Source organism: Cavia porcellus, unplaced genomic scaffold (assembly GCF_034190915.1).
Source record: "Cavia porcellus strain 051 isolate PalLab524CR breed Dunkin Hartley unplaced genomic scaffold, mCavPor4.1 scaffold_26, whole genome shotgun sequence".
In the NCBI taxonomy this organism is placed as follows: Eukaryota; Metazoa; Chordata; class Mammalia; order Rodentia; family Caviidae; genus Cavia; species Cavia porcellus.
The window spans coordinates 52,012,402-52,039,089 of NW_026947509.1; the positions used below are offsets into that span (position 1 = coordinate 52,012,402).

Consider the following 26,688-nt stretch of genomic DNA (forward strand, 5'->3'; position numbering starts at 1 on the left):
CACATCACCATTAAATTAAATTTATAATTTTATTAAGAGTAATGTGACATTTTGAGGTTGAATTCTGCAGCAGTTGTATGCTAAAGAAAAAATCTTGACCTATAAGTTTAATTATTTCATTGGGGAATGTACTTTTTTATATTTTGTACAAATTAATGGGCCTTTAAAACTTAGTTTCTATTTTCCATGGGGCTCACTTAACCCCTGTTAAAGTGTAATATACCCAGGGAAAAACTCATCTTCTGTTTCATTTTGGGTTTCAGACTCAAGAAACACTACTTCACCAGAGGAATTTTTGTGAAAATACGTTTTTGTTGACTATGCAGGATCTTGGGGGGCCAGTTGTTTTTTTCATACATATCTTTAGCATCAAGATCAAACAGATGTATTTGGATCAGAATGGCTCTGTCATAAGCAACTCTGTAGGTCCTACAACAGCACCCAGCAAAATGTCTTAAATATATACACTGACCAATAAATGATTATTAAAACAAATTAAATCTTTAAATTTCAGTTAATATTTTCTCCACATATAATATATATGAAATGAAGACCTTTTTTGTTGTTGTCTCTATAGATGCAAAACTAAAACAAGATATGTTTCATTGACCATTGCTACTAAGGCAACAAAAGGGAAGACTAAGCTCTGGAGTGGAAGGGGCAATATGTTAGTGGTTTTGAAAGAGTTTAGTAGTATAATATTTGATAGAGAAAACAGAGCAAACTGGTATTTTCTGGAAGGACATTTTCATGTGGAATCAACCACTAGAGGGAACCACATGAATATAGTAGATATTGGCATTGCAAAAAATAGATATTGGCATTGTAAAACTAATTAAAAGATTTTTACTAGTGCGTTAAAATTCAAAGGAAATCAAACTTTACCTCTAAAGTAAGACCCCAGTTCATGCAGAATATAGCAAAGGGGCTTTCAACAAGCAGTATATTGGGGGAGGTGGTGGGAGAAGAATTGGGCTTATATTTGAAGATAAGTACTCTCACTATGGTAGACCTCATTCATGCATTACAAAACAGTAAAAGTATTTTAGAGTGGTAGCAAGCTATCACTTTGATAAGTCTAAATAAGAAAACGTAGTAAGGCATTGAAGGTGTATCGCTAGTAAGCTATATAACTCAAGCTGAGCCTCATTTTTACATTAAGAAATAAATTTCAGTTTAGGGTCCATGTAAAGTTTATGTTGTAGAATTATTATTATATTCCGTAATGTCAAATGCAAAAGCAGTTGCTACGACCCCCCTAGAGTCTACTCTGGCTCAGCGGGTTTTGATCTTAGAAAATAATGCTAATTATAAAGCAAACAGGAATACGGATTTTGAAAAGCTGATCCTTCAAATGTTGTATCATCCTCTCGTTCTTTATATCTTTGCTACATTCTCCCCTAATTATTTTTATACTTGTGATACTTTTATTATCTGCCACAACAATACATGGCTTTTGCTCTGAATAAAACATTCCATTAAATGTCAAGAGTTCCATACTATTTCTAACTAGGCTATGCCAGACCTACTTGGCTTTAGTCACCATTGCTTTCAATTTATCACTTTGAATATGCCATTTATTGATGCTCTAGATCCACGAACTATCAATCTTGCTATTTCCTTTATGACTTTTCCTCTAGAAAAATGCTAAAGCAATTGGGAGAAAAAATGTTTTTTCTGAAAAGAAGGCTCTTGAAGATTCTGTGTCTAAGATGAGTATTTGATGCCACAGTTTGCTTTTACAAACTGGAGGGAGATGAAAGAAAAAAAGCATTGGCATTTCCAAGAGCGTTTGTGTCTTTTCCCTCCCTACTTAATAGGTTCCTTGTTAGGCTCAGTCTCAGCCAGCAAATATGTTAGTCATTTTTTCCCATCTTTCTTATTATTATTAGTTTTTGGATTGGCCTGGAAAAATAATTTGAACAAGGCTCAAGAAGATGAAATGGTCCAATGAACAGTAATTGAATTAGAAAAATAAATCAATTTCTTTTAAATTCTGACCTTATTTTTAAACTATGTGAAAGCCCTTAGGGAAACCAACTGAAGTGGACCTTACGGAGTCCAGAAATAGTTGGGAGTATTAGAAAATATAAAAAGGGAGGAATCAGACAGCTCTGGGATAAAATCCCACTTTTGCATCTTAGATAAATAATAGTAGGGACACTAGTATTCATCTTACAGGGTGTCATTAAGGACAAGTAACATTGCCTATTAAGTGTGTGTCACAGTAAGTGCTCAATTAAGAATAATACTTCTGCTTAAGGGTAGAACATATTAGTTTCAAGATTTTGTCTTAATGTTAATATTTGTGAACAATATTCATTAACATTATTTAACTTTTTGCTTATGGAAATAGTTTTCAAATATTTTCCTTTGAAATATAACTATATATGGACACATGAAGTTGGCATTATTGCCCAGACTTGATAAATGAGGAAAATGAACTAACTTGAAATTAAAGAGTTATCTAGAATGTTCCATCTGGCAGGAGTTACTATTTCCAAACTCTTTACAAATACCTGCAATTTAGAGGCCATAAAATATTCACCACTAGGACGAAATGGATATAACATGCATTTCACAAGGACAGTAATAAAAGCTTCGCAATGCAAGATGCCTCTGTGTAACTGTACCGTGCTTAGCAGCATCAGCTTTGGACATGTTAACTCGCAGGAGGAAATTATTCAGACTGTTGAGGTAAGCTGGAAGGGAGTGATAGCCTTCAGGATCATACCACACCTGTCAGATTCCAAAACAAGGCAAGATCAATGTGGCAGTCAAATACATTAGGCTGTTTTCACATCAGACAGTCTATGTATATTTAAAGTGAGGGTTCCAATTTCCCACTAAGTTATTTGATCTTAGAAGTTTATGAACCATTCCCCAGAGTACTAATCATGATCCCTACATTTTTAACTAAAGGTGGGCAGTTATTCTGAGTTATTCTGGATCTTTTTGATAAGCAAAGCTTGAAATAAACCAGACAAATCATTATCACCTCCATCTCTGTAGGTGATCTGTGATGATTCTAAGAATAGACTTAAGGTATTCTGACTCTCATAACAGGAATAAAACAAATGGCACACAGACCAGGGTAGAGAAAGGGTAAAATGCAGAAGAAGCGTTGGGTCTTTAGCAGCAAAACTGTAACCCTGAAATCCCTCCACCAACTTTGCCTCCATATTAAAAACAGAAGGGTTAAAATACGAGTGTACTTCCAGTCCAACTCAGGTGATAATTCAAAATTGCAAATGTGATTCAGAGATCAATTATTTTATCTTAAAAACTCGTTTATGCAAGAGTATTTACTCTATGGGCAGAAAGAAGAAAGAGAAAGGAAACATTGAAGTTCCTACCCTTCCTATTTTTCATGTGGCCTTGTGAAAATCTGCTATAACAGATCCAATAATGTATATTATACAGTGTGTTGAGGAGAAAACTAGTTAGTTTATGTAAAAGCTGATTTTATGCTTAGCATAAAAGTCACTAAATGACTATTAGTTTCCTCATTTCCTCTAAGACTATGTCTCCTGTTACCAAATGTGAAATATAATAATAATGTATAATTATAATGTTTTATAATTATAATTATCTATAATTTATAATTTCAAATTCTTATGACTTCCGTTGATCACATGGGTAATCATTATTTATTTAATTTAGTGATTTTAGATGTTTCAAGCATAAATATAATGTAGAAAGAAAAAAAATCCAACAAGACAATTTACGATCATCAAATTCAGTTAAGTTTCCAGGTTCAATAAGAAATAAGGCTTAATACACATTTCTATTCTCTAAAGAGTTATATGCAAAAAATGCATAGAACATAAAGGCTAGTGTAACAAAAAATTGTAGAGGGGACACATCCATTAAAACATCACCCAGATAGAGAAATACAAACTGTGTTCCTAACTCTTCCCTGACACTCTATCGCTTTCCAAGTCATAATAATCTCCCTGCTCCTGAAATAAAATAGTTGAGCTTTGTCTACTGTCAAAATTTATAGTAAAGGAAATCAACCTGTTCACTGCCCTTTTTATGTTTTCCTGTTTAACATGTTTTCCTGTTAAACATGTTTAACAATGTTTAACAATTGGGAAATTTTGTTTGCTTTCTATAAGGAGCCAAGTGCTTTCATTTCTATTGCTGAAAGTTCTATTCAAAGAGGAAACAGCTTACTATATTTCTTTATTCTATTGCATATGGACATCTGGATAGTATTTTCAAGCTAGTATAAGGAATGCCCTGGCCTGTGCTTTGTACACCTCTCCTGGTACTTATGTGTCTATATTTCCCTAGCTTAGAGTATACATGCAGGTTTGGCATATGTGCACTATAGTGTTGCACAATACTAAACCTGATTGTATATGTTTTGCCTTTGCCTTAAAAAAATGCTTAAATGTCTTAATTTCACAATCTTATCTGAATGACATCCAAGAAGAAACACCGTACTTTACCTTGGCAAGTGTTCTATTGTCAGGAACTGCTGTCACATCAAAACGAAGGTCACTGGTCAGAGGCAGCCCAAAACTCCAGCCTCCATATCTACACAGAGCAATAAAATTCATATTTATTTTACTGAATGAAATCTTTATAAGTTGATCTAAGACACTTAAATAGGAGCTCGATATTTTTCTTTCCATTAGGAGCCCATTTACAGTATGAAGTAAATATTTTATGTTTCATTCATTCTTTTTATCATGTTTCAGTCTCAAGTGTACATTATGACTAAAGGTAAAAGCTCCTAAACAATTGCATTTTTGCAATGATCTCCATGAAAATAAGCAGCATATAACTTAATAATTGCCTCCATCTTAACTAATCCATGCGCTATCTCAAAAATCTCAACATATTAGTGCTTAAATCTTTTTTTAAGTCCCCCTAAAGTGATATAACATCAATTCTTATCTTTTTTCAAATGGCTCATTTTCCTCTATGCCCTAAACCTTTTCCTGCATGTTTTTTCTTTTTTTACATTCTTGAAGATAAACTGGACTTAATTACTTGTCAGTTCACTGTTTCTAAAAAATAGGAAGTTGATTTTTAAAATACAAGTAGTAATTGTAAGAGTAGATGTCCCACCAAATTAGGGTCAGTTTAACTCAAAGTAATAGTGGAAAATAATCTTGAGACAATAATTCCAAATGTAATGCTACAGAGTCACAGTTTCTGACATGTAATTGACATCATAGTATATTAGTCAAGTTTTTAAAAAACTTCAGATTTTACAACAGTTTATACTAAATTCGCCTCTAATGAATTACTTCATTGTAAAATTAAAATATTTTATTTGATTATAATAACCATAGTTACTGACAATATTTACATTTTCATGTCTCCAGAAACTTCCTGTAAGGATATATACCAAAATAGTAATAGTAGTTATATCTGAATGCAGATACATGGATATAGGTACAGATATAGATATAGGTATGTTTTTGCTTATATGTAGTTTAAAACAATTTTACAGGAATATTAATCATTTTTGGATACTGAATAATAAAGAGATGAGATGGAGATAAGGAGAAGATGGTAGTGACTGTAAGTTCATGAATTTTATATCCATGGCAAATGACCAGGTGGATTAAGCCTGATCCATGGCTTTCTGCACTTGGGAACATTTTGTTCACTCACAAATACACTCACAAATTTTCGGATGTTCTTTTTGGAACTAAGATCACTTTTCATTAAAGCTCATGCTTTAAAATTCTGACTAATCCAAACCAATCAATAATTCCTCTTCTAAAAATATACACATTTAACCATACATTTTGCCCTTAAAAAAGCCAACATTTGTTAATTTGTTGAAATGAACCTTAATTTTGTTTTTACTTAAATTTCATTTCCTAAGACTGGTTAGGCAAAAGCAAGAAGTTAACCATGTAAATAACAATTTGCACTCATTATCTCAAGTATAAAGGTCAGTTACCATTAAAATTAGAAAGCAATTAAATACGTTATAAGAGGAATACTTTACCTTTTTTGTGAAAACTTATTGGCAGTTGAGATAAGATAATTTTCCATGTGGCGCCCAGTAACAGTAAGATTATAAATCATTTGAGAAGAATAAGTTCTTCTATGAGGTGGAGAATAATTAAATTTAGGACATTCCTGGAATATGAAAAATAAAATTAAATACTAATTTTTCTCTGGTCTATACTGCACAAATTCAATAGATAATGACAAAGGACTGCTGCCTAAGTATTTGTCTATTACTACAGAAGATGGAGTATGATAAAACTGTCCTTTGATTTTGAGAAAGAAGTCATCGTGTCTATTGGCAAGAAATTAAAATAAATAGTTGAATGTTGAAATAAATAGTTATTATTTATGTAGAACATATTCATATAGTTATACGTGCTTAGGACTCCCAGTCAAAAAGAATACAAGTTAACAAATTGTGTTATTTCTTTCACTGTGCAGAAAAGGAAATATTTTTGAAGAATAACATGACATATTTAGAGGACTCAAAGTTCCCTTCTTAATTTATGGAGAAATGAAAACTTTTGACCCTAAATTAAAAGATAACATTATCAAACACAAGGTCTCACTAAGTGGTTTGCAGGCGTGTTTTATGTGTATGGCGTTCTGAATATGAAGCTTTTCTTGTATATTGTGACTCTTTCCTTCCATTCTTTGAATTTCTTTTTTGTTCTGTTAAAAGTGTCTATTGATGTATCTACAATATAAAATATAACTTTTTCTCTCAAAAACATTAGGACTTTTGGAATTGTAGACTGGTACAACCACTGTGGAGATGTCCCAAGAATTAGGATTGGAGGTTCCATTATATTCAGCTATTTCCCTACATAGGTCTACCATATGATACCATAGCGATAAACGTGCACTCCTGTTTATAGCAATACAATTTGTAATAGCTAACTCTTGGAAACAACCCAAATGCCCATCAATCATGGAATGCATTAAAAAGATCTGGTACTTTAATACAATGGTATATTTTAATACAATGGTGTATTGGTAAATGGATGCATCCTGATGGCTATACTCATAAGTGAAATAAATCACTCACATGTGTAAATATCATACTGTCTCCCTAGTGTAGGAAACCAAAAGAGTAAATAAGATCCAAAATATACAATAGATATTGTGGAAGTGAGGGGAAGAAACTGCTCAAAAAGAAAGAACAATTAGGATGCAGGAAAGGAGACAAGACAAAAGAGATGATGTATAATTATACTACTAATCTCTATTAGTTCATCAAAATGAATGGTTTGTACTTTCATTGTTTGATCATTTTTCATGGTTATACACAAATTTATCAAAATAAATCTGAGCAACTGTTTTGAGATAATAAGCAACATACTAACCGCTGTAATCTATTATTTTGTTTTGAAATTCTGTCTCATCACTTTTATTCTTTGATAACCATATTACTGAGTTTTGTTGGATCATTGAACAGAACTGTTTGCAGTCTCACTGTTTGAAGGTCCACTTTATATGCTTTAATTTTGTAACTTGAACAACTATTTCTAAGATAACAATATGTAATCTATTAACTATTGATTTCCTATTGCTTTTTTTTTCTGAAATTCTGTATAACTTGTACCCTTTTTCTGTTTTTTTTTTCTTCTTTTTCTCCTTAAATAAAAAAAAGGGTAGCTTTAAAGAATAGAGTAATCTGGATGGAAATTATTTTCATTCAGAATTCAAAATACATTGTTCAATGTCCTCCTGGCTTTTAAAATATGTTTTCCATTATATGTGAGGTGGAAGTTCTCTCTGCTTTCAGTATGATTTCTTAATTTTGAATTTTTGACTATTGGCTATCAGGTGAAACTGTTTTCTTTCCCTGTACTGAGATGCTAGGTTCCTGGTCTTTAGACATGGAACACTTAAATGCGTTCATTTAGTAAAAACTAAATCTTTTATTACAATAAGATATACATAATATAAATTTACCATTTTAGCCATACAAATCTGTGGTATTTAGTATATTAACAATGTTGCACAACCATCATCATGATTTATTCCCAGAATTTTTAACATTCCAAACAGAAACTATATTGAGTACACCATTACACCATTACTCCCCATTCTTCCTTTCCTATTTCTTTCTGCTCTCTATCTCTATGAATTTCCATATTCTAGGTATCTAATAATAATATCTAGTAATAGGTATCTAATAATAATAATATCTGACTTCACTTAGCACAATGTTTTCAAAGTTTATGTTATAGTGTGCATTAGAAATGGAATATTTTTAAAGACTGAACAATATTTCACTGTATACTACCTATCATATATCTTTCACTTGTTGATGGATATTTGACTTGTGACTATTGGGATGATGTTGATATGAACATTGGTGTAAAGGTCACTGTTTGCACACTTTTAATTATTTTGTAAGAAATGTGTTTTAAATGTGTGGTTGAAATAAGTCAAGTGTATTATGTATCTATGAAATTGTGTAGACTAATCTCAAAAACTACTCATCATTTATGACATATTTATAACACAACATGTACAGATTCCTAAGCAAAAATGAATCTGAATTTTAGACAACTAATTTAAATGAAACTTCTTGTAATATGTAATTGTCAACTAATTGATATGTATTTCCTGTCTAATTACAAATTTTATCTACAACTTTAAAAAAAATCATTAAAAAACTTAGGAATTTACAGCCAATGTCTAATGTACACAGTATCAGTTATGTAAAGTTACCCACTGTTACTAAACAATTGGCAATAAACTGCCAAAATAGGCTGGAGAAATTTAAATCTGCCAGCTTTGGTAGGTTAATAAAAGCTATCTAGCTCGCACATTTTTTGTTGTTTTTTTGCGTCAGGGTCTTGCTGTGTAGTCCAGGTTGGCCGTGGACTCACTATACAGGCAACCTTCCTGCCTTGGCATTCCGTATTGTGATTACAGGCATGAACCACTAGGCCTGCCTTCAGTCTTAAATATTAATTCACTTGACTTTATGCTTAACTAAAGACAATATGTAGTGAATTTTTGATAAGAGTTTAAAATGCTCTGAATATTAGTTGAAACCAGTTTTTAAATATTCAAGGATTCCCAAAGATCCTTGTTGGATCCTAGCTCTTATTCCTAGTCATGCATGAGAACACAAAATGGGCTTGTATTCACTGAATACATTTTTGTTCTAAACTATTGTATCAGTTCAAGCTACAACCATGTATTAGTTTAAAAAAACTATTGCAAGATTCCTCCCTGTGAGAAAGTAATTTGACCATATAGTAGCCCTTAGAAACTAATAGTGATTTCTTTTTCACCAATAATCTATTAAAATATTTCTAAAGTTAAAAAATTGACCATAATAAATATACAAACTAATGTAGTACAATATTTTGATAAATTTGTATGTGGTATAGTGATCAAATCAGGAATATTTAACTTCTTTACTGAATTTGTTCTCCAGTTTGATGACTTACAAGTTGAGAAAAATAAAGTTTCTATTGATAGAATACAGACTAAGTGATTGTTGAATAATGTTTTCTATTTTAGGTGACTTTTCCTGCAGGACAGAGGTCTGCTCTCAGACATGCTCTCCACATGATTGACCTCCCACTGACAGTCTTGCTGTATTTTCACATACGACAGCTACTGTCACATTTTGTCCTAGAAATGTATAGTTTTCTAGTTACAACTAAACTGACACCAAAAATTCATTTTCAGTTTCCACAAAGAGCATCATAGAATTGCCTATCTTTGAAACTTTGACCTGCAATGGATTTAAAACAGTGACCTGAAGTTCAAAGTCAACATTTTTGAGCTTTCCAGGTCTATATCTCTGAATGAAATTACACTTATCTTTGGTAACCTGGATGGATCTTTCAAATTTTGATATTTACTCATGTCTTTTTCCTACTTCACTGAAAGTGAATTCCATTTTACCTGGACATTTTCTGAGCAGGAGCAAACACCAAAATTAGTGATAGGCTCTCCACTGGTGTTCCATCTGTTCAGAATATTTTCCTTTACACAGCGTCTGCAAGTTAAAAGGGTATCAAAATCAAATGTATTATGCATATGCACCCACACACATATATGTTCTCATGTTCACACAGATATACTTAAGCAAGTACTTGGTATAAATCCTCGATGTACAGTCCTAGGTACAACTTACTGATTTTTCATAACTTGTATATGCAACACACTACTATTTTCAAGAGATCTGACATTTTGCAGTGGAAGACTGAACAAGATCATTTGTTGATGTGTGCTAAAAGTAAAGCTCACTGAATTGTCTCATGACAACAGGACAGAGTTTTTAGTTTCCTTTCTTCTCTTTCCTCTTTCTATCCTCTCTTCTTACAGAAAGCAAGATAATACACCAAGATCAGCTGAACAATGTTAGGTAATATCTTGAAAATTTGAACAAGCTTAGTGTGAAGGTATAGGAATAGTAAAAAACACTGGGTGTCAAGTTTAGCTAATATCTTACAATCTATATTTCTTTAGACAGCTATCTTAATCCCTAGGACCTCAGTTTCTTCAATGTGTAAAGTGGGATTAAAATGTTTAGCATTTAGTAGTTCAATGGAAGTATGTATACAAAAGAGCTATACAAATTCCAAGGCATCTGATGTTTATGATTACAGTATGGCACAGCTAGGGAACAGATGAAAGGAAATAGGTAAGCTCCATCAAACAGATTTCTACCAGGGCAACTGATCTCTTAAAGTCAAATAATGTACACACACCTGCACAGCCTGCACACATATGCACACTGGAATGTTGAAAATTAAAGAAAAAGAGAAGGACCACTTACAAATCACTGCTGTTCAGACAAATGTTGTCAATACCAGGGAAATCCCACATTGCTGAGACCAGTGGTTTTGTACTTGAGTCATAATTTCTGAAATATTAAAGAACACGATCAAATCCATTATCTTCCACTAACCTCCTGTGATGTTGACAGATGCCCACAAATAATTTGAAAAGATGAAATTTTGCTTTAAAAAAAAATCTAAGAAAGATTTGATTTCCAAGGGGGAAAAATATTACTAGGAAAAGTGAACATGTCTTGTCAAGCTCCGATCTGTCACATGCATTTGGTGCTCACTTTGAACATAACATTCTTTATTATGGAGAATTCTGACATTGCAGAATTCAGTATTAGAGCAGTAATATGTTATTTGCTGCATAATGCAAATGATTGAGAAATCACACACAATTTAGTCTTCATTGAAGTCTAGTCATTGCAGTATCTAGTCAGCACCATTTGCAGGCTACAGCGAGGAGAACAAGAAGCCAGCCACTTCTTCTGAGTCAGTGCCATACGCAGGCCACAGAAAAGAAAAACATCTGTAAGCTCCTTCCAATGGGTGGGCTCAGAGACAAGAACAGCCACCATCCTCCCCACCCCCGTGAGAAACTGGCTGATCCAGAGAAACCCGGGCTAAGATGATAGCTACTGAAGTAAAATACAACCTTAATGCTTGTAGGGTTTAGTGGTTTATTGACTTTGAAGGCCTAAGGCTGGTAATCTGATCATCTATTTGGAGGATGGCAATACACAGTGTAGCACATACGGAGAATCTCTTTCTGAAGGTGATAGCCATTGTTAATTCTCTGTTATCTTGGTTTTCATTGTTTTGTTTTGTCTTGTTTGATTTTGCTGTATCTAACGTTATATCTATTTCAAGATAATAAGATACATTGTGGTAGCTATTCTGGATTTACTATTATCTTCTTTTGAAGTCCTGTATTGCATTCATTGCTTTGTGTTGTAATGGGGATCAAAATTCCGACCTCATGCTTGTCATTGTTTTGTTTTTATTGGTTTTATTCTGCTCTATTTTGTTTATTTTCCTATATCCCATGGTATGGGCAGTTATTTTGAAGACAAGAGACATTATAGTAGCCCTTTTGATACCCTACTATCTTGCTTTGAAACTGTGTATAACACTGCTTTGTTTTGATTGGCTTTGTTCTGTTTTGTTTTGCTTGGTTTTATTCTCTTTAAAATAAAAAAAAGGAAAAGAAAATTACTATCTGCTATTGCCTTACTGTTAAGTAAAGTATAAGAGTTTTTAAAAAGCCATTTTGTGCCATGGAAGTAACATATTGTAATAAACCAAACTTTCTTTAATAGGATCAATCCTGTGTTCCTAATCTTTGGCATTCTGCAGGATTCCGTTGCGTACGACCACCACGCTGGAAGCATTTGGGGAACATTCTTTTAGTTAAGAGAAGGGAACTCACGCATAGAAGGCTGTCTGTTCAGGGCCGCCATAGAGAGAGGGGGAGATCTGGATCTCCGGGTAGCTGTTGTTGGAAGCGCGCAGTGTGCCGAGGCCCATGGCAGTGGTCACAAAGACGATGGGAAGGACCACCTGCGCGATGAGCCCTTTCCAGTTCCTGCGAGTGTGGTGGAACCGCTTGATGAGAATGGCCATTATCTTCTTCAGCAGCAGTCCAAATCCGCCCAGCCGCTCTCCTCTAGTCAGGACTTTGTCTGATTAAGGAAAGAAAAAAAGAAAAAAAAAGATACGATTGTAGGAAATTCTTTTTTTATATTTTTATGTGCTAGAGGTTGAATCCAGTGCTTCACACGTGCTAAGTAATTATTGTATCACTGAGCTACACTGCCAGCCTGGTCCTAGGAAATCTCAATAAATCTTGTGCTAAAATTACTTCAGAAATTCTGGATGAATGATATGGCATGGGAAGCTGATATTTTTAATATTTGGATAGAATAGTTTTCAGTGCATCTCCCAGCTATGGTCTGAGTCCTAAAATTGAAGGTCATAATACCATCTCACACCGAGCTGGACAACAGTGCTTTGATAACTACAATTTGCTTGCTGCAAAATAACATCAAGCCTACAGATAATAATTTTATATGTAAAAGTTAGATATTGAGAATTTTATAAGTGAACTTTATCTTCAGACTCCAAGTCCCAATGCAAACACTCAGTATGTATTACTAGTTATGAATAATCAGGAAATAGTTTCCATGAAGAGTCTGCATTTAAGTAAGATAAATAAAAAATGAAACCAATCTAGTTGAAGAACTAGTCTCTATTGTGAGTAGTCTGGTGATTGTAAGGCCAATAAATTCATCCATGTGTAGGAAGAGGGAGGAAAACCTGTCTTCCTAAGTTGCCTTCTAGTTAAACCCCTTGTTCATTCCATTCTCCTGAGAAATTTGGAACAACCATGGCCTTCTAACCCTCCATTTTTATGAGTCTCAAAAAATAACTTCCTGAAAAACAACTTAATTCTCTTCCTTCCTTGAAATGATCTCCAGGTACTAAAAATAATTCAAGGCTTCTGAGAGTCAGGGCAGCTGTGGAGGCTGTAACAGCTCCTGTTAATAATTGCAACACCTCCCTCTAAAAGCAGGTTCAAATGTAGCATTCTCTCCAAAGGCCTGCCATCAAGCATGCCTTCGCACACGATAAGATGATGGTATTCGTCAACGCTGTGTATATTTTTAATTTTCCATTGCAAATTATACCGCACAAAAATCATGATCTTCATTTAGCTGATAAGGAAAACTACAAAGCTGCTTAATTTAAAATGAATTCCAATTACACAGAGTGAACAAGTTTAAATGCAAACTCATATCTCTGCAAAAGGGAATTGTGGAAGGAGCTGAATATTTTTGAGTTAATTAGTATGCTTTTCTGTGTCTTGAGAAATTACATGCGGATGACTTACAGGTGTATCAAATGGAGCAAATGTGCTTTCTCAAAGATAATGTCAATGGGGGGAATATTTTGACTGATGAATAGTTTTAAATTATGAGGCAAATACACAGCATTCACTTCCTGATGACCACTTTCTAATCAAAGTCCTCAATTGTGTGGACTGTACAATTATATTCTGCAAAAGATGATAAATGGGGAATGTGGCAGAGGACAAATGAGCCTCAAGTTCCAGAATTATACAAACATCAGAGATTATCTTTCTTGAGTTTTAAAGACAGTTAAATGTTTAATTAAAAGTTCTGTTCCTGGAGATTTTTTTTCCAATTTAAACAAACTGTTGAAATGACTGTTGCATAATTTATATATCATTTTACTACCTGCTTCCTTAAGTAAATAGTGTTTCTAGAGGTATAAATGAACTGTCAGAAAGAGACTAAGTGACAAAAAGTTACTTTAAAAAGGCCTTAACCTCTCAAAGTTGTGTCAAGGAACAGCGCTTGAGAACATACCCTGGGGGAATAATTGAGTGGAAAACCTATTATCACAGACTCTTAACCATTAAGTCCAGCTTAATCAGTTCAGAGTCCTTCCCCCAAAAGGGTTTTCAGGAAGGGGGAGATTAGACATGCTTTCCAAAGAGCTGCTATCAAAGATGATGATTCTTTTTCTTTTCTTTTCTCTTTCATTTTTTTGATGGGTATTATCTCTACTTACACAGGTAACCTTATATGTTGGTGGACAAAACAGATTACTAGAGGAATCTTAATTCATTAAGCATAAATCTGATGCAGTCATAAACGACATCTTGAAAACGATTTCTGGTGAGTAGGAAGGATACTTATCGTTATCCTGTCAAGGATATTCTTTCACACTCTTCAAAATACTTTTGCAATGGAGAATTTAATGTTTTAATTAGTATTTTAATTAGTCTGTGAAAGGACACTTTTCTTTCTCTGGTTTTGAAAATTTAAAACAAAACTTTCAAGTTAGATTTTTAAAAAAATAATCCAAATGTCCTGCCATTTCGTCTTTCATGCCATTTTTGGATTAAGCAAAATGTTTAAAATAGAATACCATCTCTGTCTGTGAAGTTGCTACTGCTCACGGATAAATCATCAGGAGTTGAGATGCCCTTGGTATTGGAATTCCCGATTTTCCGCTGTGTTAAGTGCTCAAGACTCATATCGCCGTTTTTTTGTGACTCTTTAGTAAGGTTCAGAAAGACCTAGAAAGAGAAGCCATATCATTTCATTAACAAACAGGTGCATCTCTCTTCTAATTTCTGAGTTTAATTTTGATTTTGAATGTTATCACATTTTGAGGCACACCACCTGATTTTCAGAGATTTTCTTATATACAAGATAGAGGTTCTCTTATTTGGGTAACATCACCGAATCAGTCTTCCATAAGAAAAAAAAAATGAAATAATTTAAAGGTTTTCTGGCTTGTGAAATATTTACTTATTTTAAAAATATTTCTTTCCTTTTTGAAACAGTGTTGCACATAATTAAGATTCATTCTGCAAGTGAAGAAATGTCCGTCCACACATACCTCTTCGACAGTGGTGTCTGAAATGCCGTAGCACCCGATGTTGAGGTCACCCATTCCCTGGTCCAGTGCTCTTAGGAGTGACAGGTAGGCTCCTGAGACTTTGGTACTAAATGGAGGAAGCACATAAACAAGCTCTCCTCCGATGTCCTCCTTGAGGTAGGAGTCAGGAAGGTGGGATCTGATCATCGCAGTCACAGCCATCGTGTCACATACTGTATTTGCATCTAGATTTGGACTCTAGAGACAAAAATGGAAGTTTAACACTGTCCTCTGTATACTATGGTACCTGAGGGTCCTGACTAGAGAGTTGTGCATTCCTGTTGGTCCATTCTAGATGAGAGTCGGATCAGACACCACCCTCCAGGGCCTCCCTGTCTCAGCTGAGGACCCTGCGGCCGTCTACAAGTCACCATCCCACAGCCTCACTCTCCCACCACACTTGTCCCTTCTCTGATCTAACTGTCCACTCTTTTTCTTCTCCCCTGCTCCACTCCACTGCTTTTCTTTTTCTGTTTGTTTTTGTGTTTTGTTTTGTTTTGTACCAGGGATTGAACTCATGACCTTGCGCTTGCCAGGCAGGTGCTTAAGCCACTGAGCTAAATCCCTGGCCCAACTCCACTGTTTTACTATTGCTAGTGACTAAGGCTCAGGCATACTCTCTTCTCAGTCCCTGTAATTGCTCTTCCTTTGTCCAGATACAGCAGCATGTTCCTTCCCCACCAGCTCAAACTCAGTGTTCAACCGTTGTTTTAAACCCAATCCTTATTATCCTGTTTAAACAATTAAACTGCCCAGCATTTTCTCTTTCTCCTCTCTTGGTTTATTTCTATCCACACCTATAGAAATAGATACTAAGTAATTTGCTAATTACTAATACTAATCATTTGTTCATTGACTGGATCATTTGAATCCATCACACTCCATCAGAATATAAACTGCATGAGGCCATAAACTTTAATTTAACCAGCTCATGGATGTGCTCCCAGTGTCTAGGACAGTGTTTGAATGTGTTATAGGGTATAACATGCCTCTAATAAACGTAGTTTTAAATGACTAATTGAATAGTGACTTTTTTTATATATTAGAAGTCAAACCAGAATGATTTCAATATAAAGTAAATGGTGGTGGTGAAAACCTGCCCAGTAGGATACCCATGTTGCAGTGTTGTCAAATCATGTGGTCTGTTAGGCAGTAGAGACATTTTTAATTAGCATTACTATCCTTTAAAAGTTGTAAATGTTCTGTTGTCCTGAGTTACAGTCTGCACTTGAGTTTTCCAGACTTCATGAATTCATATTACCTTCATTTGTTTTTGATAAGCTAGAAAATTTTAAAACCTTAGCTTGCATGCTGAAATGTCAGGCAAACTCACAGGCCAACCTTCCATCAGTAATGTGAGGATGGAGATCACTATTCACCTCCAGTGATGGTGAACCTTTTAGAGCTTTCAATGATGCATGCAGCAGGCGTGCCGTAGGTTCACCACCACTGACGCACTTTGGTTCTTCACGTGAATCCCCAGACAAATAGCCTCTGCCTCAGCTGTGAACTTGTTAGGTATTTAGTAAATTCTCCAGCCCAGACTACTGAATTAGACATTCTTAGAGTGGGACTGGGAGTCTGGGGTTTTACCCAAAATCGTTAGTGTTCTGAAGTTCAAGTTTGACAACTACCAAGACAGAATATTAATAAATTTTAGCATTCAATAAAATTGGAGTGAATCTGCCTCTGTTTTTTTTTTTATGACAAGTTAACTCCCACAGTAAGGTATGTTTTCTCTGCTACTGACCTTCTTCTTCGTGAGCGTGAGGTGATACCCATCCCCAAATGCTTCCTTGAGGTAAAAAGGTGAACCACAGCAACGGAGCCCGCCCTGCTCCAGGAAAGCAATTCGGTCACTCAACACTTCAGCCTCATCCAAGTGGTGCGTCGACAGAATAATTGTTCTGGCTTGAAAAGACAGTCAAGAACAACAGAGAATGAAAACTGAAGACACAGTTCCCAAGAGATACAGAGTTTACAAAAATATGGCTGATATACGAGAAGAGTCATGTTTTATGAGCTGGTGAAAAACACTGAGCTGAAGGAAATTGCGAAATGGTCAGAAGAGCTGGTCTTAAATATTTGGAGGTGTTTTCACACTGAGAAGCGGTGAATTAGCATTATTATGCTGTGCAGCTAATGCCCATTCCACTGTGTGCTCTGTGGGCATGGACAACACTAATCAGTCGGGGCTTTGCTCAGGTTCCTTCATTACAAGTCATCTTTCTTTCTCCTATTTCCTAAACTTCAGCATGAAAAAGTGATGATTTTAAAGGCTTTTTGAATATTTTTCCCTGATTAATCCACTCCAGTCTGATTACTCCTTTGCTTCACATCCTGTTAGCACTTATTTAGTCTGTTTTGGGTTTATTTTCATTTGTGTATGTTTGGTGTCTCTAATTAGATTCCAAGCTCCACTAGGCAGACTTGGGGACTTCTGTTGGGTTTGTATGCTCTCAGAGAGGCTAGTTAAGTGCTCAACTCACAGTGAGCATGAGATGGATATTAACTAATTAACCCAGCAATTTAACTGAGAGAAGAGAAATCTTGGGAAACCAAGAGTCCATCTTAGACATTTAAAGAATATTAAAAACAGAAAAGGCTTCTGCTTTTGTGTATCCCAAAGGGCTCAGCGATGACTGTCAAATGGAGAAGCAGTGAAAACGCACTCATACCAGTTTTGTTCTTGGATATCACATCCCATATACTTCGGCGAGAACATGGGTCAACTCCAGTGGATGGTTCATCCAAAATCACAACCCTTGATCCACCAATGAGAGCTATGGAGATCGACAACTTCCTCTTCATGCCTCCCGACAGCGTTCCGACTCTCTTATGACGATGGCTGTACAGTCCAGTTTCTTTTAAAGTCCTTCAAAAATAGTGCATGGGAGTTGTATGTTCCAGTAATTATACTACACAAGCACAGTAATTATGCTACCTGATAGACATATTCGCTAAGCAACTGTTTTGTACTCACTTAGGTACAGTAAACTTTTGAGAATTCAAAATAGTTTTCTATTTTTTTATTATCTACTCAAAAGGTACTAAAATTAATACTTTGAGAAAACACACGTAGCCATTTGTTTGGCAAGTACTGAGAGTATCTGCTTATTTTGCATCAGATCATTGTTTAAGTTTTTGAGAAAAGCAGTGGGGAGATAAAAGTTCCTATCCATAAGTAGATTATTTCCAGTATGTGTGCATGTCAGGAGGAACGTGGAGGAAAATCCAGTCAATAAATATATTGTCAAGCATGTTTATACTGAGTGCAGTATAAGAAAAAGAAAGCACATTAGGTGAGCTTAAGCATGCCATCAGCACGTTGCCTTAGACATCTACTGTATAGAAGGCAGTCACTTTTGAGAAGGTAGATCAGAATAGAGACCAGAGAAGTGCTTATTTGACCACAATTAATTCCAACGGTTGTCTGGAGAAGGGAACTGCGAGTTGCGGAAAGAGTAAGTAGGAAGGTCTGAGGCTGGAGCAAACTGAGCACAGTCAAGTGTGCACAGGCCAGGGAACTCAGAGCAGAGTGAACAGGAAGAAGGTGGACAGAAGGACAGTTTATGTGAGTGGGAGGCAGAAGTCGGGAGTCCACTTAGGAGGTTTGTCGCCGTGGAGATTACAAGCAGTCCTTGGGTCAACGGTGGAGAGTTAGTTTCATAATGAACACATTTCCTGTTGGTGCTATTACCAGAATTGACCAAATAAAGTGTCTTGGAGAGAGGTTAGCAGTTCATGTTGTTCACGTCGTACTCACTTTTTTACTTCTTCGTGGAGCTGTTTCTTAGTCCAGTGAGGAACCTTGATGGAGCCGTAGAGAAGCAGGTGCTCCTTCGTAGTAAGGTAACTGAACAAGACATCATGCTGCATGCACACTCCCATGTTCTTCCGCACAGTGGCCAGGTCTGTTTTAATATCTTTCCCATACACAAAGATGGTACCGGCCGAGGCACCAAACAGCCCCGTTAACATAGAGCTGGAAAAGAAGAAACAAGAAATTAGATACAGACCAAGCACTGAAACGACATTAATGGTAAATTTATCTCATTTATTAAAAAAATACATGATGTATCTCTTCAGGGAGGGTAAACTGAGATAAAAGGGAAGTAAAAACTAAAAATTCCTTTTAAGCATTTAATAATGTAAAGTATTGTATAAACACTTCATGGTGGTGGTGGTAGTAACAAAGACAATATGGGTGTGCTTTTTATTGTAAGTACATTCTCTCCTCAAGCAAACTTGTATACTCCCCTGACATCTCATAGGATAAGCTCACATGTCTCAGATTTATACCCCAGTTCAGAATCCATCACTTGTAAGAATGTTTTGTTCATGTACCAGATAAGGCTGCTTCCCCACGAGATGCCTTGCAGCTCTTCCAACTCGAAATGACCTTTGGCCTCACCCACGTATTCACTGGCTGACCTCTTCCCTTGTGTGATAAATGACTACTGGATGCACAAACCTGGAAACCAGCATCCACTTTTTCACCTTCCTCCTGACTCACATCTCCATTTTCACAGCCACAATACCATGCACCCAGCCCGTGGCTGTAAGCCCCTGCCTCTTCTTCCCCATATACTCTTTGGTTATCTCTAGTCCTTTTCTCCATCCTGTGTTTGTGTCTTTCCACCTAGATAATTCCCAGTTATCCTTCAGATGATTAGTAAGTGGACAATTAGTTACTGCCCTTCTCCTCCACCCGTTACCATGTAAGCTCCAGGATGTGAGAAAAAGGACCTTCATTCTCACCACTGTGTCATAGAATCTAACAAAGATCTTGTAGGCAGTACTTTTGGATTAAATAGGGAATTCATATAATATGCAATTTCTCCATAAAGTGAATTGAAATACAAATGGCACATTTCATTCTTTAAAGTTTGTACACAGAACTATAAAATGGGGCATTCTCAGCTACAACTACAGCTTCTTTAAAGGTCTTTTCCTTTTCTTCCTGTCCTCTTATTTCCTATTGGGAATCTTGCCTTTTAAGCATTATATTCTCATCAGAAAACCAACTCTGACTTGAAAGAGGTCATACACATGAGTTCACTTTTTATGACCTTCCTCTGTCTTCTTTTATTTATAAAAATATTAATGTCAGTGTTTTGGCAGTCACCGAACTTATTGATGATGATTAAACAGAAGATGTTCCACACCTTATACATTTTTATAAGCAGAGGCCAGAGCATCTGCAGCAACTTAGCTCCAACTAAGCAGCTAAGCCCAGGTGGAGCACTGGAGAGGAATCCCCCAGATGGAGGGAATGTCACTTTCCCAACATTTGAATCTCTCCTCCATTCTGACACAGGAAAATGCTACTTAAGTGACAAGTGAGAAAGAACAGTCCATGAGCTGCCCCCAGCTTTTTAATCTATATCTGGTGGTTCTTGTGTTTCCCTGTGACTCAAGAAAAGGGTTTCCTGTGATGGAGCAGCTGGGGTTGTGCGTGATCATTCCAGGATGTGCAAATGCAAACTTATATATGGACCAGGACGGACTCTTAAATGAAATGGATGTGGTGCATAAATTGGTGGAGAAGAAGGATGAACCAGAAAGCACCTGTTCCCTCAAAGAAAACAGTTACCAGTGAGCCCTCACCAATCATTTCTGATGAAAATATGTGAACTAAATGTTTCAGAACCTGCCAGTCTCTTGAGATACACCAGAAATGTTAACTTTTAATAAGAAACTCATCAGAAAGCACTTTCATGAATTTAAAAATTTTAAGTTCTTTTTGTGGGACCAACAATAGATGCAAAGTAACCCTATCATCTAGTGGACTCCATTTGGCCTTTGAACAGACAGTTTGGGACTTCAGGTTTAGAGCCATTCCATAGCATACATGTTGCAATGTTACTCCATCTGGAAAATGTAGTAAGTTTAGTTGCATAATATGCTTGTGCTATTAAGCATTGAAATATAACGTACATGGTAGTAGTTTTGCCGGCTCCATTCGGTCCCAGCAATGAAGTAATATGCCCTTCGTAAAAGTTCAGATTGAGATTATCAACGGCAACTTTGGTACCGTAGATCTTTGTTACTCCATGCAGGGCAACTCCGACTGGGAGGTCTTTGGGTTCTGGCTCAATGTTGGAGGGAAACATGTGATCAGGGCCTGGGGAGAAATAAAGAGAAGAATTGTAAACTCACCTGTCAGAAAATACAGCTAGAGTTAGACTTTTCTTTAATTAAAAAGGGAAGACTATATAAATACAATCTTCAAGTAAGAAAAAATTTCCAGAAACAAATGATTTATTACACATCTCAGCCTCCTTCCCACTTGGCTGCAGAATAAATGGCAGGAGGAAACCAAAGACTCTCAAGTTTCTATCAGCCTTCTCTGTTGCAAAAAGCAGTTCTAGAATAAAGCATCCTAAGTTCTCCTTTAATCAACAGATCTTAAATATTTATGAGTCTAAGACTTGTCCTCTGATTGTGCAGATGATTTCAATTTGTGGAATAAGTGGCTACGAGGTGTGATTTACAGTGACAAGACTGGCTCGGAGCTGAGGTTTACAGACGCCAGTTCGTTAACTGCTGTGTGCATCCCATCAGGCGTCACCAAAGGACCACCTGCACGGGCCATGCTCACTTTACAAAGATGATACCGCCACTATTCCAATGTTAGGAGGACCTGAGCTCTGGACGGTTTTTCTAGTATTAGTAACAGGTTATGCTAGATTACCTGGATTTGTTGTTACTTGGTTACTCCTCATGACTGGTGGCAGATCACTAGAGTTAAGGGTACAAATTGTGTCCAAGGAACAAAATTTTTCTCTGTGTGAGTCTAACTGGGCCACAAAGGAAAACTATAATCTTGGCCTAATTGGCACCATATGCTAACCATCTGAGCTAATGAGGCCCAGAAAAAGCCATAATTCAACCTCAAAATAGTCCAAACACATGTGTGTAGACGTATTCATCCATGACTAAAAGGATAATTTTGCCATTCAGAGAAGCATAACTAAAAGTAGTAGTCATGGGATGCATGATAGTGACCTACTTGTCTTACTGGCAGATGGGTTGGTGTTCTGCATCATGATATTGGTAATCATAAAGCCATTGCTTTTCTCACGCTTCACCTCTGCACACCCAAACCGCTCTTTCCAATAGGAAGGCAGAACTGGAAAATACCACGGAGCAGCCATCCCATACGTTCCTGTAGTAAAATGGATTAGGAAAGGTGATTTGTAATTGATTTTTAATATTAAGCATCAGAAATGAAACTATGTATAGTTCAGGAGTAGTTTCATTTCTTTTCTTTGATACTGAATAAAGCAGGTGATTTCAGTTTTCAGAGTAAGAAAGCTAACCTTTCTCTTCAAATTAGGGTCACTGAGACACAATTGAATGTCATAAAATGTATTCATGTTAAGTGTATAGATAGATGATTTTTAGTGAATTTATAAAGCTATAGAAGCATCACCACAAACCAGTATTACAATTCCTCTGTAACTTCATAAAGTTATCCCATGTTGTTTGTAGAGAACCCCTGTTCCTACCCTGAGTCCCAGGCAATCATTGATCTTCTTTCTGTCTCTCTGTCCCAGGAGTGATTGAAAAACATGGTAAGCGTTTAAATTTTTTAAAATTATTGTAAAAGGGAAGAGGACTGGGAAATAATGATGGGAAGATATAGGAAGGGGAGGTAAAAAGTATGTACATATATCAACTCCCCACCATGCAGCTAATCATGGACTGCAAACATACTAATACAGATAAAATTTTTAAAAATTATTAAAGACACATTACCCTCCATCCTCCTCAAAATATTTCCTTTGCCCAGCTGTTTATGTCATCATTCGTGAATCTTTTCTGAAGCAGTTGCAGTGGTCTTTTTTTTCCTGACTTTAGGAGGTGGAAATGTGGTGAATGTGTCTGCCAAGGGAAAGGCAGGCTCATAAAAATCACCTTATCTGTGTCATCCACCTTATTCACCAGATCTGGCACCATGCAACCTCTGGCTCTTTCTCAGTTAAAGAGACCGTGAAAGGTAAACATTCTGAATCAATGCAGGACACTAAAACAGCCACAGCGGTGCAACTGAAGCCCCTCATGAAAGGGACTTCTAGGACTGCTTCAGGAAACTGCAAGAAGGATGCGATGAGTGTGCTCAAAGTGAGGGACAATATTTTGAGGAGGATTCCGATTTGAACGCACACTGTTTTTTTGGATCACACCTTGTGCTCATCTTTTATAGAAAGTCTGTACAAATGAAATCAAAGAGAAGCATCAAAATGTACAAGTATAAATAAGCTTACTGGAAAAACACATTGTGTTTAAGAGGATAGCTGTTAGAACTCCAGGAGGGAAGCCCATCTGGGCTTTTACTAGAATCTGGTCATTTCTCCTTAGATTTAGGAAAGTGAGTTTTTGCCTTTTAATATTTCATACTCCTATTAACTTGCCACCATCCCATGCCCTTCAGTTAGAAGAGAGTCAGGGAATTCAGCTGTGTGCTATCTCTGAATGTGTTTGTTTAGTTTTGGGGCTCTGGGGAGTTTTTTAAAATGGATATTTCACATGGCAAATTGACCATTCAAATGTGTATACGAGCTGACTTCTGTGGACACTCATGTATGCGTGAGAATTGCGTTCATACCTGGGAAAACGTTCCTGACATACCAAGCAGCGAAGAAGTAGATGAAGGAGTCAGCTAGGATGAGACAGCACAGCCAGCCGAATGACGTGGTGTCCCCCTGGACGGGGGAGCTGTACATATTTTCCCACTGAAGACCTGAAACATTGAACACCGATATTTACTTTTCTGTGACACGTGTCGCAGGTGAGAAAGATAAAATACATGTTTAAAGTTGTGAACCTACCAATGCCTTGTTCCTCGTATCGCGCGATATACTGGCTCGCATAACTGAATGCTGTGGGAGACAGCAGGCTCTGGGAAGACAGTGAAGAGCATGATTGTTCTAGAAGCTTCCAGATATTTCCCCTACAGTGACCTAAGTACTGGACGTGTCGGACATTTGTATAGGTGAAACTGATGTTCACTGTCTAAGTAGATTTAAAAATACAAAGGTCCTTTTATCAAGCATGCTATAATTCTTGAAAAAAAAAAACAGAGATAGAAGAGTTGAAGACACAAGGGGGAAATATCAAAACTCTGTAAATCCTTGTTAAAAATCCAGAACATATATTTAAATTTATTAAATGCTGCTCAGCCATTTATGTAACAGGTAATTACAGGAAAACACAGTTTTAAGACTGAAAAGAAAACAGTAGGGTACATGAGATGATTTTTTTATCATGAATTTATTTCCAAAAACAGAAACATTGTGAATAAAAATAAACTAAAATATCAATTGATTAACTATTGATAATTTGTATAAATTATAAATTTAAATTTTGTTTAACCCAAAGAAGTCACAGCTGGATGAATGTTACTCATCACTATGTATTTCCATAAACAGCAGAGTCTTAATAGGGTGAGATTTATTTCTACTTCCTATGTTTCAAAATCGGAAATCATAATTCTTAAATTAATTTAGTGCTTTTGAATGAAAAATCAGGAAAGAATTCAGAGTCGATTATATGTTTTCAATGCATTTATCTTTACACTCGTATGCTGTATTTTATGCATGATAATTATTCATATATGAGAATAGTTTCAGTATTACAGCTTCTAAGATGTTTAAGGAATTGGTTCAGAGAGGAGTTAGAATTCTTGACCATCTCTAAAACATGATATACTCCACTGAGATGGTTAGGTTAAAGTGGATTGTCAATTTAACTGCCTTAGGAGACACTCAGGATTAATATAGCAAACCTCTGTGTGTGTGTGTGTGTGTGTGTGTGTGTGTGCACTCATGCACGTGTGTACATGTACATGTGTATGTGAAAGACAGAGAGAGAGAGGTAGGAGGAGAAGGAGAATAAAGAGGGCGGCAATAGAGGAGAACAGGAAGGGGAAGAGAGAGAAGAGGAGACAGGAGAGAGGGGTGACCTTGGACCCATCACCTCCTCCTCTTTGGTAGCTGTCCTGTGCTACTCACAGCCATGAAGGGAACAGCTTTACGCCACCATGCCTTTCTGCCTTGGGGCCAGCCTACCATGGATTTAATACCCTGCGACTTGAGCCAAAATAAAATCCTTCCTCCTTTAAATTCTGTGTGTCCACTATGTGTTCCCAGCAATAAAAGGCTGACTGATAAATCTAGCTTAACTATTATTTCTTAAGGGACTATTTCTTGACTGCATCACCTATGAAGGAAGATATTTCCCTTCCATAATCTTATGCTTGTATAATATACAATGGTGTGTGTGTGTGGGGGGGTATTATCAGAGCCGTGCTTATTTTTCCATGAGCAAATTTTTAGATTTAAAAACTTGAACTGGCAGTTTAAGAATCTGGAAATAAACAAAAGGAGCCCAATCATCTTACACATCGGCCATTCCGGCAGATGACTTACCACAAATACTTTCACAACATAGCTCAACTCATTCTCCACTGTGATCAGAACAATAAATGGGAAAAAGGCAATGACGTAGATAAGGCTGCCGATGAGAGCTGCGATGTTGGTGTTGTTGAAGAAGACACTGATAAGGTAGCTCATCGCAATAACTGAGAAGCTGTAGTCCGAAAAATACAGGAACAAAATGAACCCATTTGTCTTAGGAAGAATATTGCCGAATTTGAGTATAATGATGAGGATTGTGATGGTAACCAGGAGAAATCCAACGCTCTCTATAAGCCAGGCAAAAAAATGGCTGCAGGAGTTCACGCCCATCATCTTCATGTACTGTAAGGAGGAGAAAGAGTTAGCTGCCGCTGCTAGACTTGGAAGTAACAATTATTTTTGCATTATGACAAAATGTCCCCAAATCTCCATATATACATACATATATATATATATATGGAACCTGCCATTTTAATGATTTATATAAATCAAGTTCGTTTGTTCACGCTTGCTATGTGAAATATGACTATTCACACGAGCCTATGTTGGGGTTTCCAACAGGCCCCAAAATCATGAATGATGTGGATGGTGAGTCTTTAAAAAAATGTTTTTTTGCCTCTAGGGCTGGGATATAACTTAATGGTAAAGCACTTGCCCGCTGGCCTCAAAGTCTTGATGATTACCTGTAACACACACACACATGTATGCGTGCATACGCATACGTGTGCACACACACAGAATTCTATTTTTTAACTGTTTATATCATACATTCAGATTAAACTAATTCATCAAATTTATTTTTTTCTATGCAGAATAAATTAATTGATCAAATTTATTGTCTGCCATGCAGAATTTTATAGCAGGAAATTGTGATTTTTGTAGGCATGAGTATTTCAAGCTGGTGAAAAAACATACATGATTTAACTTCAAATTCAGTGTAATAAGGATTAAGATAATAAAAAAATACACAATTTGGGCTTATTTTTCTTTTTACTAAACATTAATGAAAAACCAAAAGTTTGTGTTTCTGA

General features: G+C 36.2%; 1 protein-coding gene across 1 annotated transcript in view; it reads right to left on the reverse strand.

The window, feature by feature from the left end:
- Abca12 (ATP binding cassette subfamily A member 12) overlaps nt 1-26,688 on the reverse strand; it is a 170,215-nt gene that overhangs the window by 26,935 nt on the left and 116,592 nt on the right. The window contains exons 24-39 of the mRNA XM_003474203.4: nt 25,670-25,999; nt 24,071-24,140; nt 23,848-23,982; nt 22,249-22,404; nt 21,174-21,360; nt 19,000-19,218; nt 17,912-18,108; nt 16,984-17,144; nt 15,195-15,431; nt 14,718-14,868; nt 12,193-12,445; nt 10,757-10,843; nt 9,880-9,973; nt 5,978-6,111; nt 4,458-4,545; nt 2,634-2,739 (exon numbers count right to left, since the gene is read on the reverse strand). Of these exons, the coding sequence (XP_003474251.2) occupies nt 2,634-2,739; nt 4,458-4,545; nt 5,978-6,111; nt 9,880-9,973; nt 10,757-10,843; nt 12,193-12,445; nt 14,718-14,868; nt 15,195-15,431; nt 16,984-17,144; nt 17,912-18,108; nt 19,000-19,218; nt 21,174-21,360; nt 22,249-22,404; nt 23,848-23,982; nt 24,071-24,140; nt 25,670-25,999 (2,605 nt within the window). The remainder of the gene's footprint in view (nt 1-2,633; nt 2,740-4,457; nt 4,546-5,977; nt 6,112-9,879; nt 9,974-10,756; nt 10,844-12,192; nt 12,446-14,717; nt 14,869-15,194; nt 15,432-16,983; nt 17,145-17,911; nt 18,109-18,999; nt 19,219-21,173; nt 21,361-22,248; nt 22,405-23,847; nt 23,983-24,070; nt 24,141-25,669; nt 26,000-26,688) is intronic.